The sequence below is a fragment of the Trachinotus anak genome, unplaced genomic scaffold, assembly GCF_046630095.1.
Source record: "Trachinotus anak isolate AG129_WGS33_773 ecotype Australia unplaced genomic scaffold, CSIRO_AGI_Tana_v1 ptg000018l, whole genome shotgun sequence".
NCBI classification, from domain to species: Eukaryota; Metazoa; Chordata; class Actinopteri; order Carangiformes; family Carangidae; genus Trachinotus; species Trachinotus anak.
The window spans coordinates 4,401,725-4,418,555 of NW_027273869.1; the positions used below are offsets into that span (position 1 = coordinate 4,401,725).

Here is a 16,831-nt window from a genome sequence, read left to right on the forward strand (position 1 = left end):
ATATGTCTTATATATATATATATATATATATATATATATATATTAAATATATGGGTATGTTAACAAGGATAAAAACTTGATTTTCATCGTTCGGGGTCTTTAATCTGAATAGCATCTGTAATTAGCAACTATAGCTGTTAAACACATTCGGTGGAGTTTTCCCTCTGATAGATTTTAACTATAAAGTAGCAACAATTGGAAATAATAAAAGTAAACTGAAGCTCAGTGCTTATTGTCCTCCGCTCTCCATGACCTGAATCATGAAGCTTATGAGGGAAACCAACTCTCATCGTGCTGAAGTCTTACTCTTACGTTCCCTTTAAAAGCATAATTGCAGTGAACTGGGAGTGTGGAGCTCCTCTTCATCCACTATGTGACCAGCCGGAATGTAAACAAAGCATCTCAGCCGGTGAAGGCGCACAATCGCTCCATAAACTCTTTCTTTTCTTTTCTTTTCTTTTTTTTTTTTTTTATCTTAAACATTGCGCAGCCGCATTTTAGCCAATGCACATATGCACACTAATTCACATATCTCAATAAAAGATATATATGGGCTGAAGAAATGGGAAGAGTTAGAGCGAATAAATCCACTCAAATGGTCAGCTCGGTGGCAACGGGCTCACGGCAGTTGTAGTATCTTTTCTAGTGAGTACCTGGAAAAGTGGGTAATCGGGAGAATAAGGAGCCCCCAGCAGAGCTCGGCGGTGTAACACGACGCTTCAAGAGTTGCCATCATCACATGGCAGATGGAAAATTCCACTCAGTCTCCTCGCTTGTTAAATGGGAAGGGTCTCCAACTCCTGTTTCCACTAGTGAGCCTCCTCCTCCGCACGCTGCAGCTGTCCGCCACGCCGAGACGCTCGGTAAGACCCCCGCTCACGGATCCTCTCTTTATTCTTATTCATTTATTTTCGTCCAACTCCAGTGTGTGATTTGCTGGTGAATTTTGACCACCATGTTTGATGTCCAGGAAGCGGGCAGTTTAATTCTGCTCAATGATGTGCCTCTCTGGGAGAAGCGCCTGAGAGCTTCTCATTAAAGCATGTAAGAAAATAAAAGAGGGCTTATTTTGTGCGTGAGCTCGGCGGATTTCACTACTGTATTTGTTTGCTTGCTTTTGTTCTTCGTCCAGCAGTTATGTAGATACATGTATAAAGTCATCATGAATTGAAGTGAAAGAGCAACAGTAGCTGTCCGTGGAGCGCTTCCTGCAGGGTGTTGTCTTCAAGACTCCAGGAGCGCGGAGCTTTTTATTCCTGCAGGAGAGTCTGGCTTCAGGCTGGTGCACGGCGCTGAGTTTCAATCTGAATTTTCTCCAAAATAAGTGTTTTCACCGAGGTCACCAGCTGATCATATGCACTGAAGCTACATTTTGCTCAGAGCTGTTTTGTCCTGCGCATTTGCTGCGCTGCCTTGTTCCGCGTTCACTTGAAGAAAACACAAAGGCGACTATTATTGTCTCCAGTGTGCATCTCTTATCCTTCACTGTGCCAGCTCCCTCAATGTGAGTGCAGCTCGGAACTTGTAGAGATAGATGAGGTGTATTGTTTTGAATGGTGGAACACTAAGAACAAAGGTAGAATATGGATGATGGGTTTATATAACAGCAGACAGGAGCATGCTGAGTGTGGCCTGCAGGGCTCACTGAGGAATAATAAAGATGTTATGACTGCAATCACAGGCTCAAACTGTTGTCATGCCCCTGTGGAAAATAGTGTCCAAAATTGTTGAGTTAATTTTAACTTGATTTCCAAAAACTTGGCGTAGGTTCAGTCTCTCCTGAGTGATTCTCCTCTGTGAAAGGACCACCACAGAAACTATTTGTCTTCATTTCATCTTCAATGTTTTCCCCTTTCCTGATGATTAATTTAAGCCGTCGTCTCTTTGATTCGCTAAGTTCTTAGTAATCACTCTGAGAAAGAAAATCTGGTGGATTTACACTGGTATCACTCATGTCTTAAGAGGGGTTTTTTCCGTATGTGTCTTTTCTTGGATGCTTTTCAGACATGTGCTCACTCTTTGTCACTTTGTTTGCTGGAACACTTTATCTGCATCCTTTCCTAAAGTCAGTTTTAGTGAAGCGTCTGAAGCCGCACACCCTTAATCCCCATCACACACGGCGCTGGGCTGAACACTGGAAACACAGGCTAGATTCAGCCAGGAGAATATCTTAGCAGACGCATATTTAAGCAGTGAGTTCAGTTTCTATCGCTGCCCGTCTGAATGCTAAAAATACCTGGTTGCGAGCCACACAGTGACTCTGCATGTCCACTTTCAAACCCCTTCTGTTCTCCATGCACCTTACTTACATAACAGCAGGAGCTGATCACATGATGACTTCCCTTAATGAAGCTCCACCTATGTCTTTGTTAAATGGCTTTTTAAGTATCTACATTTGTAATAATACCAGAGTGGGTGTGTTTCATGGTGATTGTGTTGATGTTAAAGCTTTGAGGTGCACACTCATGGCTGTATGCACACATGCAGAAGAGTTTTTATGTAAAGACATGTGAGAAAGGCTGTGCACACATCACTTTTTTTTTTTTTTTCCAACTTCAAAAAACCGCAGAGGACATTATACAGCTGTCCTCAGGGGCTGAGCAGCACTCCTCATGACCAGTTTACTGTGTAAAATCAGGGCCATGCCCCTTTAAATGTTGCACGTGTAAACATTTTGTTAAAAACCCTTCACTCTGACTCCTCTGTAACTTTACAAGACTGCAGCTGAGCAGGTCTGTACACCTGTCAGCAGCAGGCTCAAACTTGGTTGTGGATCCTGGGTTCTCATTGGCTGTAAGGGGACCTGAATGACACATGTAGGTCAGACCACGCCGGGTGGCCCCCACTGGGCGGCTGGAGGCGCTGCTGGTGCTTGGCTGATGTAACTTGGAAGGCGAATGAGCAAATGAGCTGCGCGCCAGATGCCGAGTCAGTTTCAAAGCAGTGGCTATCACTGACACAAAGACACAGTGAGGCAGTGCCACAAAGGGGAGAAGCGGTTGGCAGTTCTCCGAAACGCTGTCAGCACATTCAACTGAAATCTGAGAAGGTGGTCCCACCGTACAGTGTCAGAATCTGCCTATTTTTACCTGCAGGATTGCATAATTCAGAAACCTTGAATGTGCAATGTTCACGTTGTGATGGTCACAGACTTACAACCATATATGTGTATGATTGTTGTGTAGCTTTGTTTGTGTAAAATTTGTGGGGGAAAGTCCCTTTTTTTACTCAGCCATCACATTGCGGTCAGAGGTCAGGGGTCAGCTGCAGGGGTTCATTGTGTTGCTCAGGAGCCTATAAACATGGAGGGATGTTTGCTGATACAGCCGCAGGAGCAGTTAGCTCCCAGAGTCCCTACAGCTCACACACTTCTTCCAGTTGACCTGCTCAGTATTTAAAGGTAAATCCTGTATCCTGTTTTAAAATCCCCTGGAAGTGTCAGAGTGATGGACAAAGAACCATGAGTTTCACCTTAGTCACTCAGTGGACTCAGTCTGTCAGACATGACAGAGCATTTCCTGCTGCACCTGTTAAAGCAAGAGTTTGAAATTTACGAATGAATCAATTATTTGCCTTCTTGCCGAGGGTCAATACCACTCTCATGTTTTAGCTTGGCTCAGCATTTCTCAAGATTTGAGACGAGGAGGAAGAACCTCCCTCAGCCTGTTGTTTTTACACATAGGTTTTTGTATGGATTAAACAGATTTGAATGTATTGATTAGTGAGCTTTAGGCTACGTCCACACTGATACTTTTTCATGTTAAAACAGTTTTAAAACCACAACAATCTCCGTCCAGATGACCATTTTAGCTCCGTATCAGAACTGATCTCAGTCCGTACTAACACACCTGAACACATACATGCATAACCATTCATGCACAGTGGACAAAGCCAGGCTAGCTGTTTCCCTCTTTATGCTCCCGTCTTTATGCTCAGCCAAGATAACCAGCTCCTGTAGCTTCATATTTAGCACAGGTTTTTATTTAACTCTCTGCAAGGAAGCATGTAAGTGTATATCCCAAAACATCAAACATATAATTTAAAGTGACACTATTTAGCTTTTGTAAGAAGAAAATTCACATCTTTCCTCTTACAAATGAAAGATTGATATCAATAAAACACGCTGCTACAGCTTTGCTTGGTCTGGTATGACCGGCTGCTTACAGTGGCTGAAGTTAGCTAACTTTTTAGTGTTCACAGTTTTACTGTAACTTGTGGCCACATGCTCAGAAAAGGTTAGTCATACTTCAAGTATGCACTTTTGATCCCAGTTTTAGACCAGTCACTCTTGTCACTCCACCAGCATGGTGGCATGTTCAAACTAACCAGTGCCCAAATGTCCTGCAGCAGGCCTCTTAATAATCAGAGTCCAGCAGGTTCATGGTCACTGATGCAACAAGAAATGAGTGTTATACTCAGTGAAGAGTCCTGCAAATGGACAGACAGAACAGAATGAAAAAGTGACCCATTTTGCATAATTAAATTGACCTAGAATGTGAATTCATGCTTATGTAATGGTAAATGACATCTCTCAGCTTCTGCTGGACTTAATTTGACCTGCCAGAGATTGTGGAGAGGGTCAGGGGTCCTGGGAGGTTTGAATTTTCTGATCGACAAAATGATAATAATGTGTCAGTTCTTAGAGGTGGATGTTCTGTTTGCTTTGATTACATTTACATTACACACACACAGCTGGGTAGAGACAGGTCTTGAAGATGGTCACATGATATCTTTGACAAGACAGTGTGATTAGTTCTGTGTATTATCCGCTTTGTATCCCACTAATGAACTTGAAAATGTTCATTGCTCTGTACAGAGTGTTTGTCATGGTCTGTTTACGTTGGACAGAGTTCAACGTGGTGCAGACAGCAAAACCAGAAATTTAGGCGTTTATTCTGTAAATGTGACACTGTGCTGAGTCAGCAGTGAGGTGGCCAGTGACGTCTCTGTACAGGTGATTTAACAAGCTCAGATATTTTGACAAAAGCACAGGCTGTATGCTCTTAAATTACACCCGGAGGGTGTTTTCCTAACTGACACATGGTGGAAAAAAAGCTCAGACTGAGGCTATGGGCTCAAACTGGGGTCAAAAAGATTTTGAGCTCAGTCATCAACTAAAAACATCAATTTGAAACCTAAGAATCTTATTGGCCCTAATATCAACTTTCTTACTCTTTCAGCTCCAGTCTAGTCAAAGAGAAACTGAAGTTATATAAATCAGTGCTTTTGAAATAGGAGGAAAATAATTCCTGGTGTTAGTGTCCTCCTTCTGCTGAAGTCAAGGTCAGAACCTTGATCTTGTGAAGAATTGTTGCAAAGCAAGACGCAGCCGTCATCATCTGCACACATGAACTTGCGGATCAATACTAACTGATAAGATGTGTTCACAAACAAGGTTAGGACACACCAGGATTATGTACAAAAGGACAATATGATGTTTACTGAAGGCCAACTGGCCTTTAATGTCACATGACGGCACATGTCAGAGTTTCTGACAATGTGTTTTTTGTTCTTTGGCTCAAACAGAAGTTTGATCAGTTTTAGATCAGTCAGAAAATTTTCCCTTTTCCTTTTGAATTATCAGGGAATTTTAAAGTTTCTGTGTTGTCCTGATTCAGACTAACACAAAGACTCGAATGTCACTGCTTGTTTCTTTTTTCCCAAGAATTTTTCAGCAAAACAAAAGTTCGGTGCAGTTTTCCACACAGCTTCAGTCAGCGATAAGAAACACAGATCAGAGCTGTTAACTGTTGTGTCCTCACAGAGCTGCTAACGTGACGATAGGAGGCAAAGGAAAGATCACTTAGCCTGAGTCCATCAGACGTGTCATTTAGTCATTGTGGATAAAAAGAACATATAATGTGGCAGAAGTTGTAAAAATGTGCAAATCACACAGTCACAGATTTTTGAAGATTTATAAAACCATAGTCTGCAAACTGTGAATTCAACATAATGGCATAAAGTGAATAAATAAAAGTGCTTAAAATGATCACGGTGTCAGGTGTAGCTGTGAAACACATGTGCAGTACCTGCCAGGTGATAAATCACAGCCCTGTCTCAGACTCTCCCATGCACTCACCACGTGTGCAGGTTTAGGAGTCAAGTGTTCAGCTGGTGAATCAGAAATAAGAAGGTGAATATGAGCCAATACCAGAGATCAGTGGACAGGCTTTGGTATTTATTTAACATGGTGCTGATATCAAAGGGTCTCTGTTTGTTTTATCAGATTTCATTTTAGGATGCTGTCGAGTTTTCTCAGTTTAAACCTTCTATGGAACAAAAGGTGGTGTTTTTACACGGAAATCCACAAGATGTGTTTTTGTTTTTCCACTTTAACTTGAGTACAAAGTGGCCTCTGGATTTCTTGGAACCAGGTATTGATAGTGAACCAAGTCCTGGCCTCACAGTCCATATGCTTCCAGCATGTAAAATGTATGACTGCAGTGTGACAGGGAGGAAAATTTGAAGGAAGTGGGAGGGACTTTTTTTTCTCAATGTGCCACATACACAATCATAAATTCCTCCCAATGGAAGCTCTGACAGACTGGATCATCTAGAGGAAGGTGCGCGAAACTCACACAGGGAGCACTGTAACCATTAAAGGCTGTTTTTATCACCACCTACTGTATATTTGAGATTTGGCTGTGTGGCCTCTGTGCTTTATCACATGAAGAAATAGTTTGTCATTTTGGGAAATACACTTAATCGCGGTCTTGCTGAGAATTGAAAGAAAAGATTGATACCACTCATCTGCCTGTTAAAGATTAAGTTATGGTTAGCTTAGCTTAGCACAACGACTGAAAGTAGGAAGAATTAGCTAACATAGAAAAAAGAAAAGAAAAAAAGAAATCCACTAACCAGCACCTCTGAAACTCTCTTATGGACATGTTATATCCTGTTTGTTTCCTGGAGCAAGTTACCTCGCTGCTCCCAGCCAGTAACATTTTGTTACCTTTGGACAGAGCCAGGCTACCTGTTCCCTGGTCTTTATGCTAAGCTAAGCTAAGCTAAGCAAAGTGGCTGTTTGTTGTTGCTGAATTGATAATGGGGAGATATGAGATTGGTAGTTTGCTTTTTCAGTTTCAGCCCACCATTTGGCCTATTCCACTCAGCCCATTATTTGTGGTCACTTTTGAATAATAGTTATTGATAACTACTGAAGCAGGCTGGCTGACTTCCATTTCCCTACAACATCTACATTTATACTTCAGAACTGCTTCATTAGAGTTCCCTTGAGGTTCCCAGTGGAGGACTGTGGTTGCAATTTGTAGCTCCTGCTTGTGACAGAGTCAGCATGAAGATAACTTCCCACTAACTTCCATAACACTTATTACTTCATTGTTATTCATAGTCAAAATAAAGTTCAAAAATTAATGAAGTTGTTTTTTAAAAAATCATACATGTTGGACGTGTGGTGTGGTGTTTTAAAATGGACTCTTACTGTAAATTCACTTTAAAGGAGGAAAAACCAGCATTTCTATGAACAACAATGACTAAGCGTCTCATGATGTATGTTACATCATATGGCAGTCGCCTACTTGCAAACAAGTACATGGAGCTGATAGAATTTACACCCATGGGACAGAAATATCTGTTCCCTTAGACCTCTGACATCCTTAAGAGGCCAGAGCATTTCAGAGTTGATTACATTTGTTTGTAATATTATTTTAGAGAAATATATGTTTTCAGCTTTAACCACATTGTTGTCTTTTTAGTTTGTCTATTCAAGGTCCTATATTTTACACTTTCCCTGTGTTTTATTTGACTATTTATCTGTAAGAAGATATATTTGTGGTTTTAAGAACCAAAAACCATCTCAGTGTAGTTTGACATCTCCTCTCTCAGGCTTCTCTCTGGAGCTCTAGTAACAACAGGTCAGTGAGCCAATCCGAGGAGAGGCTCTGAGACTCTCTTCGGATTGGCTGACTGTTTTCTGAGTGATTGAATAGAGATATAGCAGATTTCAGGTTAACACTCAGAGAAACGAAATCCTGCAAAGTTGGATGGTGGGTCCAGCTGGGCGCGGCTTGGGGCATGGCTGAGAGCTGTGACTGCTTTGTTGTGACATCACAAAGTTGCAGAAGTCCTGACAGCTGATTTTAAGGCTCAGTTTCTGAATACAGGCTGTGTGCATTCCTCTGTGGACTGAGGCTCTGATACTTTCACAGTATTAATATAGAACCTAGACCTGCTTTATAATCAAAAAACACATGGACATCTCACTTCAAACAAAATGGGACCTTTAAGTTGTATTTTTGGCCAGTGACTCACCAGCAGACAGTCACATGGCATTGGGAAGTATAGGTTTAATTTAGAGGCCCTCAAATTCTAGCTCACAATGAGCAATAACAGGAGTTGTTAGGAGTGTCGGCTGCACAACAGAGATACAGTGTGGCAGTGATTCATCCATTCAGACAGTTAGAGGTACAAGTTATGGTCCACAGCGTTGTGATAGACATGTTTTCGTCAAAGAGGAAGGTTAGTAACCCCTTGATCCATGACGGAAACATCCCCCATGACCTCTTGTTTACCAGATGATGTCAACACTGTGCTATTCTCCTGCTGCAGAAATGACCACATTCACAGATCCACGACAGGAAACCTAGTTAATTGTTAATTATTCCTTTTTTTACAGTGCTCTGTTGATTAGAAACTTTTCAACACCAGGATTTTAATGAGGTGTTTTGCTGTCAAGTCAAATGAAATTCACACTTTCACAGCGGTGAAACTGAATTATGACACTGAAATGAGCAGATAGTGTTACATCATCTCCTATTTGGGCAAGTACTTTACCAATCCCTGTGTCAAAACAAACCTTAAAAAGTAGACACTTCCTCACCACATTAACACATGCTTTTGGAAAATGAAGCTGGACTTCACAACAGTCAAAATGTTTTGGCAAGTTCCTGCAGTAGGTGGACACTGTCAGTAAGATGACAAAGCTTTACCAAAAATACCTATTACAAGAAGGCACATGGCGGAGAGAGGTGGGCACAGAGTGGACAGCAGGAGCAAACGTGATCAACATTTACTGGAAAGAGTCAGAAGAAAACCGAAAGAGCAGGATTCGGTCCGGCCTGATCCAGATCTCTCCGTAAATAATTGAAGTTTCCAGGTCATGTTTTGATGCAAGGAGACCTACTTCTAACAGGTTTCCCTGGATGATCCCTCAGACACTGCTGCAGCAGAAAAAATGCAGCCAACAGATTTCACTCTTGACTCCAAATCTCACTTCTTGTTAAATGAGACACCTCCTGTTTGGCAACAATAACACACAATGATGATGGTGATGGATAACGTTCTCACATCAGTTATGAGAAATACTTACTAGAAATATGCAACATAGACCATTAAAGAAAAGTCACACACTAGCTGATATTCATGGGTAAAACTTGGGAGTCTTTTTGTTTTCTTGTGTGTGTGTCTGTGTGTGTGTGTGTGTGTCTGTGTGTGTGTGAGATTTTGTTGAGCTCAGTCACTTCTATAGCTGGCTGCTGCTCTGCTCTGAAGTTTCTGACCCCCAACCCCCCAAGCTAACCCCATCCCTGTTTGGTATGTTGCAGGATTGGTTCAGGGACAGCTTTCTAGTCATAGGTGATTGGCTGAGTATGTGTGTGAGGCCCACAAACACACACAGACACACACACACACACACACACTTCAAGGTGCCATTTAAGGAATGTCCCTGCAGCTGCAGCGGAGTGGATCATGGTGAGGATTTCTGTGCTTGTGGCTTTCACTGCTGCTCGCTCTGCTGTGTTTCTCTGCACTGATCATTTTACAAAATGATCTTGTGGCTTCTCTTCTTCTCTCTTTTTTTTCCTAACATACTGATGCCAGTTTGACTAAATCCAAAGAAAACTCTCTCATGTGGGGGGGGGGGGGGGGGGGGTCAGTTGAAAAGCAGCAACTTTAACTGACTCCCTTGTTTATTTTGGTTGAAACCTGTTCTAGTGTCAGCATGTCGTTGTCATATAGTTCAGAGGCTGACTTTTTCTGGACCCAATAGATGAAATATCACATTCTTCCTCTTACAAATGAAAAGCTGAATTCAGAAGCAATAAAAGACACCAGATCAATACACTCTGAGCCATACTTTGTCTAACCTAAGCTAATGGATTAGGTTACTGAGTTCACTGATGTTATTACTCTTCTCCATTTGTCCCACAATAGGTTTTAGCTGCAATTATTATCTGATGATGGTCTCAACTTGTGGACGCAGTGGTAGCTTATTCAAACATTCAAGCTTAATAAAATTAAAATTGAATGTTCTGCCTTTTTAATATCGCATCACTGTTCACACGTAAATATCAACAATAATTAATCCTTAAACACCGTTCAATTCTTGATTTTGAAGTGTGGAGTCAAAAGTACTGGACATTGTCAACATCAGCCAGCTTGATAAAATTGTTTGTTGTGACTGAAAGTGTTAGAGAAGTGATACTGTTGTTTTGGTTTTAGCTGTCTCCTCCACAGACCGCTATAAGCCCACTCTTAAGTTTTAATTCCACCACACTGCCCGTGTTTTCATGAATGAACTCCAGGTGTGGGATCGCTCCTCTGTGGGTTGAGAAAAATCATCGTCTCTGATCGAGACCTGCTCAAAACCACGTCGATAAACTCAGCTCAGTTTTGTCTTTATTCATGATTGAGAGGCGTTTTGCACTGAACAGCTGATGGGAGGAAAAAGACGGTGGTGCAGCTTGTTCCTCACATGCCGTGTGTGTGTGTGTGTGTGTTCCTTCATTTGGACGGCGTATTGGACAGAGATAAAAACTCATCCCTGACACAAACATGACCTTGAGCGCAGCCACATCCTGGCAGTGCTGTCCTCAGATTGGTCAGTCAGCGGCACAGCCTACCCCAAAAACCACCGACAGTTGCCCATAGTGCAGTCGGGCATCTGTGTGTCTGTGTGTGCAGCTGCGTGTGCAAACACTTGTGTCTTCTTTGTATGTTCAGAGAAGGTGGTGCAGTGACGACAGAGGCGGTTGTTTTAAGCGTGGGAGACGTGTGATCAGCTCCCCTGCAGCTCTCTGCCCCTCGGCCTTTCATCCGTTCACATGTGTTTGGCGTGTTGCACAAATATAAAACAGGATGGTCATGGTCATGTGATGACGTCTTGAAGCAATCTCGGGTATTTAACAGCGTTGGTGCACCGTGGTATCTTCAGTCTGATGGTGGTGAATGTCTCTCTATCTGTCTGTCTGTCTTTCTATCTCTCTTTCTATCTGTCTGTCTGTCTATCTATCTATCTATCTATCTATTTATAATAAAGCTACTATTCATATTTTATTTATTTTTTTTATTTTTCCTGTCCCTGCTTTGGCCTTACTGCTCATCTCTATTGAGGCAGATGCGTGAATGTGCATGTATGTGTATTTGGGGTTATGACCATGCTCAAAGGAGGGGCCTGAGTGAAGTGTGTCTGCCCTGATTGGCCCACAGAGGCCCTCCCTCCTCCCTTTTAAAAGCCTGCAAATTTCACCTGAGTTACAAAAGAGCCGCAGCTCCTCACCCATACATCTCTTTAAGAAGAAAAAAACAGGAACTCTCTCAGAAACACTCTCAGAACCTCTTGAAGGAACTTTTCAGTAAGTGAGTACGTTTGCTTTGCCTGAAAGTTTTGGTTTATACTTTGCATGAAAATAAGGTGACCAACCTGCAGACGCAAATTCACACAAACACCAACATGTTACAGTATTTGTTGTCAAGCAGTCTCTTCTGCAGACTCGCACTTTGAGAGAAAAAGCCTTTTCTTCATTTCATCCTGTTCTTCATCTCTGTAGTTTTCCCCCCGGTTGGAAGGAATTTTTTGGGTGGTGGCTGATGCAACAGTTTGTTTGGGTGAAGGATGTATGAGGTGGAGTGTTTTCAGAGTGCTGACTTGAGGTTTTACTGTAAAATGATCTGTTGGATACAAGATCCAATATTTCATCTTTCATATTTCATTTTGCACAAACTTTGTGCAAGAGTTTGGAGAGTCAGAGAAAATCGATGTCTTGTTTTGGTCTTTTTTAGCTTTTCTGTTTCATTCATGTTTGATCCAACCACACAGAAACTGTAGGATATTGTTTAAATTGAATGAAGCTAAAAAGATCACAGAAATTCAAACTGAATGCATGTTTTGGCCGTACACTTGTTGACTCACAAAAACGTTCTCGCTGTCCTCTCGCTTAAGATGATTTTGTGAAACTGGTAGCAACAGGAAGTGTGATGACTGATAGGTTTTGTTTGTGTTTTCCTGTTTTCTAATCTCACCATTTGTGCATTTGCATTCTAACTTCTGCTTTGAAATCAGTGATCTTGCCTGCTGATAAATCATTTTTTCACTGCCGATCATCTATCGAAGCCTAAAAAAAGAGGTTTTACTTTAATTTGTGTAATCCTGCAATAGCTGTGAAAGTTTGGCTGTTTGTGTGTGCTAATGTTTGTGTGGCCCCGCTCACACTTAGCATTAAAATGAGCAGCCGTTCATTTTAACATGAAGTGTGAAGGCAACCCCCAGCCGGGCGCCCTTGGGACCGAATGGGAGCCAAACGATCAGGTATGCATCCCTGACCACCTCCACAGTGGTCTGCATACAGTAGATGCATCTTCTCACTCGTCTCTGCAGTGCTGTTCACCACTGTCCGGCTGTTTCATTAGCACAGACTCAGCAATGTGGTCTTGTACAGCTGTGTTGCCAAGTGTAAATGTGTTTATTCTGTTTGGGCAGATTGAATTAAATGCAAGAAGGGACGCAATTTCCAGCAACAAGTTGTCAATCAAGATGTGTTTTACACGTGAATGTAAATTGCAGAGTGTTATGTGAGTTGGTAGCACATCAGAGCCGGCCCAGCAGGCTGCATGGCACACTGCCAAGCAAGTCCCTTCTAATATTATGGCTGTAACAACAGTGGCATTACACGCCGGTATATTAAGTTAACCCAGTTAGACAGGTTAATCCTCTTGGCAATGAGAGGTGAAAAACGTTTCTCCCTTTCTCTCTGGCTCTCACAGCAGAGAGCGACACTGAGAGATTAAGTGTACCAGTGTGTGTGATGTGGTTGTTAACGGTAATGTAGACGCTTAATCTCTGCTGGCTCCAAGATATCAGGGTTTTTAAAGCGGTTTTCAGGGAGAGAGCAGCAGCCTATCAGTGATGGCAACATATTAAAAAGAAATACTGGTGCTGTGGGTCAAACTGTTTCAGCCGGGTGGCGTCATGATGGACGGTTTTAACACCTCTGACGTTATTTGTGGCTGATATGCAAAATGGGAAGCTCTCTGTGGGCTCATTGTTGCATGTGGGCTGTAAACATTTCATACACTGTGATGCAAAGATCCTACAGCCCAACAACTTCCTTCATTAGAGACTGTTGTTTAAATAACAAACATCCAAAGGTGTTTTGTATCAGCTCATTTTCAAAGTAATGATCTCAAGTGCATTTACTCAAATACAGCATTTAAACCAATGATCAGTTTATAAAATGATGCACTGTTAAAGATTAAACTATCCAATTGTTTGCAACTTAGTTCCACTTTGACCAGCAACAGCAATAGCACGCTGGACTGATCAGGCAGATTTCATCATGATTAAAGGCAATGGTGAAACACTCTTAGCAAAAAAGACAGTCGTGAAGCTCGGAGCACTGACAGTAGTGGAAAATTCCCAATTGTGTTCAGCACCGAGCAGATTAGCCTACATGTGGCACAGCCACTCGGTTGCATACCTTACAACTTCCACAATGGTGTGGAGAAAAAGATAAAACAAGTGATGGTCGTGGGGATTGTAGAGTGTGTTGAAAGCTCCACCGCCTGTGTAAACCCAGTGGTAGCACTCCCGCAACCCAATAAGGGTATCAGGATGTGCCCATGAGAAGGGTGAGGGGATGGCGTCCTGTTCCCTACTATGGATGAAATACTATATGATGAAATACTGATAGTACATGCAGACTCTGAGACGCTTCAGACTTTTCAGTTATAGTAGTAGATTCATCAGTCAGAGGCCCTGCAACGCCCAACCTGAAAAGACATCAATTTTAGATCAGAGTAGAAACAAGCATCCCAAGATCCAAACAAGGAGCCAGCCAGAGCTGGTGGCTGTAACCTAGTTTTGACATATGGTATTGTGAAAGGCTACATCTATATGTATATGGCAGGAAGTTTGGTCTAATCACAGACGAGCCACACACGAAACTAACATGCTAAATATTAGCATCTTCTAATGCTGTTAACATGCTAACTATTGCTTAATAACATTATTACTTAATAACAGAAAAAATGCTGCCTCAAAGGAAAAGCTTAACAATTTGGGAAATACACTTTTTTTTGCTTTATTGCCAAGAGTTAGATGAGAAGCTTGATAGCACTTTTAAGTCTTTATGATGAACATAATGCTACAGCATCGTTAGCTTAGCTTAGCATTAAGGCAGGGAGAAGAGCTAGCCTGACTATGTCCAGAGGTAAAAAAAAAAATACCCCAAAGCATAAAATTATACCCCATTTTTATTTTTGGAGAGAGCCAGGCTCGCAGTTTCCCCCCTTTTCCAGTCTTTATGCTAAGCTAAGCTAACTCTGACTGGCTCCAGCGTCACACTGAGTGGACAGAGGATCAGCCTTCTTTCCTAAGTCTTGACGAGAAAGTGAATAAGCTTATTTTTGACTTAGCACTGAAACGTTAAACTGCGCTGTGGCCACATTGCTTGGGATTGACGCCACCTGTAATTCTTTTTAAACGAAAGAGAATGTCAGAGCTTCTGGTTTCTTGTGTGTTCCCCGTAACACATCTTTTGTTGTGACTGTGTACTTGTTGCCATGGCCGGTTGTTTGTCCGTTGAGTAACACTTGGGCTCCGTCCTTCCAGCCCAAGCAATGGCCTCTTTGTGTGTGTGACAATAAGAGCCTTGTAAATAATTTGGCTTTTAGTAACATTTATAATCTCACAGGCTTCGGTCACTGCCTTACGTCTCCTCCTTACATAACTTAATGATGAATGCTGCAGGTCCTTGTAGGTGCTGTTGGCTGTTTTTCTTTAATGGCCGTGGGTTGACTGAGTAAACTGGCTCATACAAGAACAAGACGTCCTGTTGATGGTGGCGGTCAGGCGGCTTTATGAACCCTTTACATCCTTGACCTGGTTCCAGGGTTTGTTGACTTAACTCCAGCCGACAATCTCTATGTATGTCAACACTGTAGTATACTCCAGAATATAAAAGACCCAAGTGAGACATAATTTAGCATTTTGTCATATGTTATCTTTTAAACAAAGCATACCTGTTAATACCACAAATGAAGCTGGTGTAGAAGGGAAATAGCAATAAAGCTAACAGTCCTTCTGCCCTGCTAGTGTTGGTGGAACTGTATGAGGCGCCATGGTTGCATTATATCCCAGCTTTCCTCTTCAAGGTAACGTAACAAATAGTGTCTCAGTTCCAGGAAATGAGATGGGCTGGCTTGCTTGGCTAAGTATTTGTCATCAAGGTCAGTAGAGTCAGTTGAGGATATGCAGTGTGCATCTGCAGGCCTGTAATCAGTTGCAATCTGGAAATCCTGTAGTGAACTTGAGTGACAGTAAGTTTTTAAGAGCCGGACCCGGCTACTGTTGCTGATAAACTGAAATCGGAATCCTCAAGAGCGTCTCAGTCACTGACACTTCATTGTTTCCTCTCTCGGTTTTTTCTCATAGGTAACAAGGTCTAGCAGAGGTTGAGGAAGAAACGTATCTCCGCCTCGTGAACTTCTACCCCAGAAATCTTAAAAACCGAATTTCTCCGCCGCTGCTCTTGCCGTACACCACTATGCCAGGAGTCGTGGATCGTATGGAGCTAAGGAAAGTCTCCACGGAGGCTGACGACGACAGCACCGACAGCCTGGACGACCGCTACACAGAGCCCATTGACTCTGAGAAGGCCACCATCGACAGGTCAGCAACCGTGATGATGTTTTTATTTCTTTCCCTTGATGCTAAAAGATGGTTTCAACATTGTTCAACACACTAGGCATACAAAGTTGATTCAAAGTTTATATACATACTGCCTGTTGTTTATGCACATGCTAATGCTAATGTCATTTTCTTCACGGTTCCTTGCAGCCAGTTCATGGATGATAATGATGACGCAGAAAGCCAGAAGTTCCTGTCTAATGGGATGCTGAAGAAGAAGAAATATGAGGAATACCATGAAGAATATGTAAGAGGATTCACAAGTCACAACGCTAATGTCGTCAGTGTTTGTCAGTCAGAGTAAATGCTTTACCCTAACACACTATTCTGCAGATTTTTAGAGTAAATTACCAAAAGAGAAACAGGAAACAACTGAAATCAGCGTTATTGAACTGCAGCATTTAGCCTTTGTCTCAGTTTGAAAGCAGGTGGTTAAACATCAAACAAAGAGGGTTTAACATAAAGGAAAGCCAAGGTGTGAATTAAACAACCACTTGTGGTGAACTGACTTTGCAAGAAACATCCTAGAAAGCATCCGTGTGTGCCAGTACATTGAGATACAATTCCTTAGAGGATGTTTCATACAAGGATTTTTGCCTGCAGGAAAAAAAATAATTCATTATATTCGTCATATTTCTTTTCATAATCCATTCCATTCGGGCATTTAATGTGGGTTTCTTTTTCACGTGGAAAAATCTCAACAATGTGATGTCACGTCCATGTAATTCAAGCAGCCACAGCTCAGTTGAGTGTGGCAGATATTGGCAGATTTTGGTGTCAGGCTTTGTTCTCTTTTCAGGGAAATGTTGGCCGTTATGGGGTCATGTAGAAGTTGCGGGAGAACTGGACCTGTCAATAAAATTTAATAACTACTGGAAACGCACTTAACTACTAGTATCTAATAGA

At 42.0% G+C, this 16,831-nt stretch overlaps 1 protein-coding gene across 3 annotated transcripts in view; it reads left to right on the forward strand.

Annotated features, from left to right (window-relative positions):
- Positions 1-725: 725 nt before the first annotated feature.
- slc38a4 (solute carrier family 38 member 4) overlaps positions 726-16,831 on the forward strand; it is a 33,450-nt gene continuing 17,344 nt past the window's right edge. Inside the window, exons 1-3 of one of the 3 annotated variants that reach the window (XM_071503054.1) lie at positions 726-863; positions 15,671-15,907; positions 16,076-16,172. In XM_071503054.1, the coding sequence (XP_071359155.1) occupies positions 15,783-15,907; positions 16,076-16,172 (222 nt within the window). In that variant the 5' untranslated portion in view covers positions 726-863; positions 15,671-15,782. Of the gene's footprint in view, positions 864-11,475; positions 11,599-15,670; positions 15,908-16,075; positions 16,173-16,831 lie in introns of those variants that run through there. The other 2 variants (XM_071503052.1, XM_071503053.1) reach the window with 2 other exon arrangements.